Source organism: Coffea eugenioides, chromosome 8 (genome assembly GCF_003713205.1).
Source record: "Coffea eugenioides isolate CCC68of chromosome 8, Ceug_1.0, whole genome shotgun sequence".
Lineage (NCBI taxonomy): Eukaryota > Viridiplantae > Streptophyta > Magnoliopsida > Gentianales > Rubiaceae > Coffea > Coffea eugenioides.
In genome coordinates, this window is record NC_040042.1 from 20638964 (window position 1) to 20642378 (window position 3415).

Sequence of the window (3415 nt, forward strand, 5' to 3'; positions counted from 1 at the left end):
TAATCTCTAGGAGACCAAGCTCTGATACCAATTGTAAGGCCCAAAGACAACCTAAGAGGGGGGTGAATTAGGTTGATTAAAAACTTAATTGAGTTTATGCACTTTTTACTTAATAAAAATTTACCTTCTTTTCTAGTAGAGATCAATCAAGTAATTTTAAAGAATAGAACAATGTTGATCAGAAATAAGGATATATATAAGCAATGAGAATTTTATTAAACAAAAAGAATAAGATAGAGTATCAAACCGATTGTCTACCAAGCTTTCCTCAAACTTGAAGACCAATCACAAAGATGAGCACCTTCTCTTTGATGAACAATAATCAACTCAATGTACAATGGAGGGATCACTTCCTCCTTGCCCCAAGCCTCACTTAGTCAAGCTAGGAAGTTTTACTATCACTCAGATAACCCTCAACAAAGCTACACTATTGAAAATTTCAAACACAAGAGAAGAGCTTACAAGAACTTCACACAACTAGGAGAACAAATCTTGCTTGGGAGACTATTTTCTAGCTAAAATATCTCTTTAGATCTTGTAGTCAAAGTGTGCAAAAGTTACTTTCTCGTTCAGAGTCGTTTGTATTTGAAGGGGACTAAAAATGGGCTTCATTAATGCTTCCAACGGATAGAAGGCAGATGAAGAGTCAGCTAGCCGTTGGGGCTGTCGGACGTCCGACAGATTAATCATCGTCCGATCCCATCGTCCGAAACTCACCAAGTTGTCGTTCGGACGTCCGATGGGATTTTATTGTCCGAAAGCATCTGCGTTCGAATGTCGTCCAGAGAGTCATCAAAACTTTGCGAAATTTTTTGGACGTCCAACGCGATCGATATGTGTCCGAAGAGTGCGTCCGATCCTCCTGGACGTCCGATGCTTCCTCACGAGCGTCCGAAAGAGTTTCCTTCTTGATGTTCTTCATCCTTTCGGACGTCCTACAGCTTCCTTTCGGACGTCCGACATGAGTGCCCTGTTTTTGCTTCTTCTTTTGGTTGATTTTCTTTCCTTGACACCTTTGTACCTGATTCTCTAAAAAGCAAAACACTTATATTTGAAGAGAATTAGATAAACATTTCAAAGTGCTTTGTGATAATCAAAATCAAGAATAACAGGACTTTTGTAATTCTCCCATAAGGCAAAGTGGGGATTGAGTTGATTGCACTTGGAGATGGCCAGTCCCAGTGTGAATCGACTTGGTTCTTACTTAATGTTGAAGTTAGCTATTTGGACCTATTCTTTAGGTTTGCACCCTAGGGCCGCCGGGGCGGTGCTGGTGGATTAGGTGGGCTCCGCAGGGGAGTTGCGTTAGGGCCGTTGACTTGAATTACTTTGTTGTCCTGTTGATTTGTTTTGAAATCGGTGTGTTCAATGTTTTGGTACTAATTGCATTTTGGCTAATTTGTGCATATCTTTGGCGTAAACCTGTATATGCATGTCCAAAAATTTTGATCATTTAGTGTGTTTTATATGGTAAAGTTTTCAAAACAAATGGAAGCCAGTGGCCGAGGTGGAGGCAGGGGCCGAGGCCGAGGCCGAGGAAAAGATAGGGGACGGAGACCAGAACCCGAAAGGGTAGAAAATGAAAATGCGAACCACCAAACTGATAACCAAGTAGCTACAGCCATACAACGGATGGCAGATTTGCTGGCACAAATGATGGACCAACAGGGTCAGGGTCATGGGAATGATGCCGGAAACACTGGAAATAATCCGGGCAATCACGAGGAAGTGGACTGTGCCTTAGAACGGTTCCAAAAATTTGCACCCCCAAAATTCATAGGTGGACCTAGCCCTGACTTAGCTGAGGGATGGATGGACCGCATTATGGATATATTCGCTGCGCTCGGGTATTCAGAGGAACGGCAGGTATCTTTTGCTGTCTTCCAATTTGAGGGACCAGCCCGAGTATGGTGGAATGTAATAAAGGCTAAGTGGGAACGAGAACAGACCCCCTGGACTTGGGTCAATTTCACCCGTGAGTTTAACGAGAAGTATTTGCCACCGATTGTTCAAGAAAGGCGGGAAGAGGACTTTATCCGCCTGCGTCAAGGGCCGTTAAGTGTGGCAGAGTACGAAACACAATTTACCAAACTCTCTCGTTTTGCTCCAGAGTTAGTACTAACAGACCAAAAGAGAATTCGTCGATTTGTCCAGGGTTTAAACGTGGAAATACAAGAGGCATTGGCGGCTGCCCAGTTGGATACATTCAGCCAGACCCTGGAAAAGGCACAACGAATAGAGACGGCAAGGAATCAGGTGAAAGCTTTCCGTTACAAGAAGAGAACACCATCTGACACCTATACCTCCACTGGTGGGCAAAGCTCGGGAAGTGAGCCACCTAGTAAGAGGAGTAAGGAAGCCGATGGTACACGACCAGTGGGGACTCCGAATCAAGGTAAAATAAGGGAAGATCAGGCAGGAAAAGGGCCCCAAAGTGGTGTCTCACATGGGGAATCGATGTTCGGAACCAGAAGAGTATGTGATGTCTGTGGGGCCACTAACCATACGGAAGATACCTGTTGGAAGAAAAAGAAAAATCGGCGATGTTTCCGATGTGGTAGCAATGAATACCTAGTTGCTCAGTGCCCTCATACGTCGAGGGGAGGAAATAAATCAGGGATGAAGGGAACCATTTCTAGGCCGATCAGGGACACCGAAGGTATGAATTTCGAGGACAAAATTCTTCTAAGAGGGGGAGGTTGTGAGATCCCGATTCGTCCTTAATTTTGAATAAGGAATATTAGTGCTAAATTTTGCTATAAAATTTGATTTTAAGGATGATGGTAATTCTTTACATGTGATTTTGCTTTTTTTTATAATTGAAAAACCTCGATTTGGAATTTTATTAAAACCCTAGTTTACATATTAATCATAAGTTTATGTGGTAGTAAATATTATGTATTCTAATGTATGTTTTCGTATGAGTAGATACCGGATTCGATTTCTTTTATAAAGGTTAAGTGGGATTAGAAAGCTAAAAAGTCTTACACTAGTAAATTCCCTAGTGCTTTGCTAATTGAACAACCTTAAGTTGGGTTTAAAACCCTTAATCTAGCTAATGTAAAAAGATTGTGGTTTAGTTGCTTTTATATTGAATAAGGAATAATTAAGGATGGGTGATTAAGATAATAAGGTGATTTTATGGAAGATTTCATGGATTAAAGTGAAGTTAGTTAAATTTCTGATTTTTTTTTGGGATTTTCTGTTTTTATATGATAATCATGGTTTAGTTATGGATTGAGGGTTTATTATGGTGTAAAATGAAGCTAATATATGTTGGATACGATCGGTTGCGGAAAATTTCTGGTTAGTGCGGAAAATTACAGTTGAGGGTTGTGACTAACCCTGTTCTGCCAGAATCTATTAGACCTAGTTAGAGGCCGAATTGGCCTTATCATAAAACATTAAAGTTGTA

The 3415-nt window shown here is 41.1% G+C and overlaps 1 protein-coding gene across 1 annotated transcript; it reads left to right on the forward strand.

Annotated features, from left to right (window-relative positions):
• The first annotated feature begins 1488 nt into the window (after nucleotides 1-1488).
• On the forward strand, nucleotides 1489-2724 carry LOC113780384. The gene has a single exon (XM_027326192.1). It carries the CDS (start codon nucleotides 1489-1491, stop codon nucleotides 2722-2724), a length of 1236 nt encoding a protein of 411 aa, XP_027181993.1.
• The last annotated feature ends 691 nt before the right edge of the window (nucleotides 2725-3415 follow it).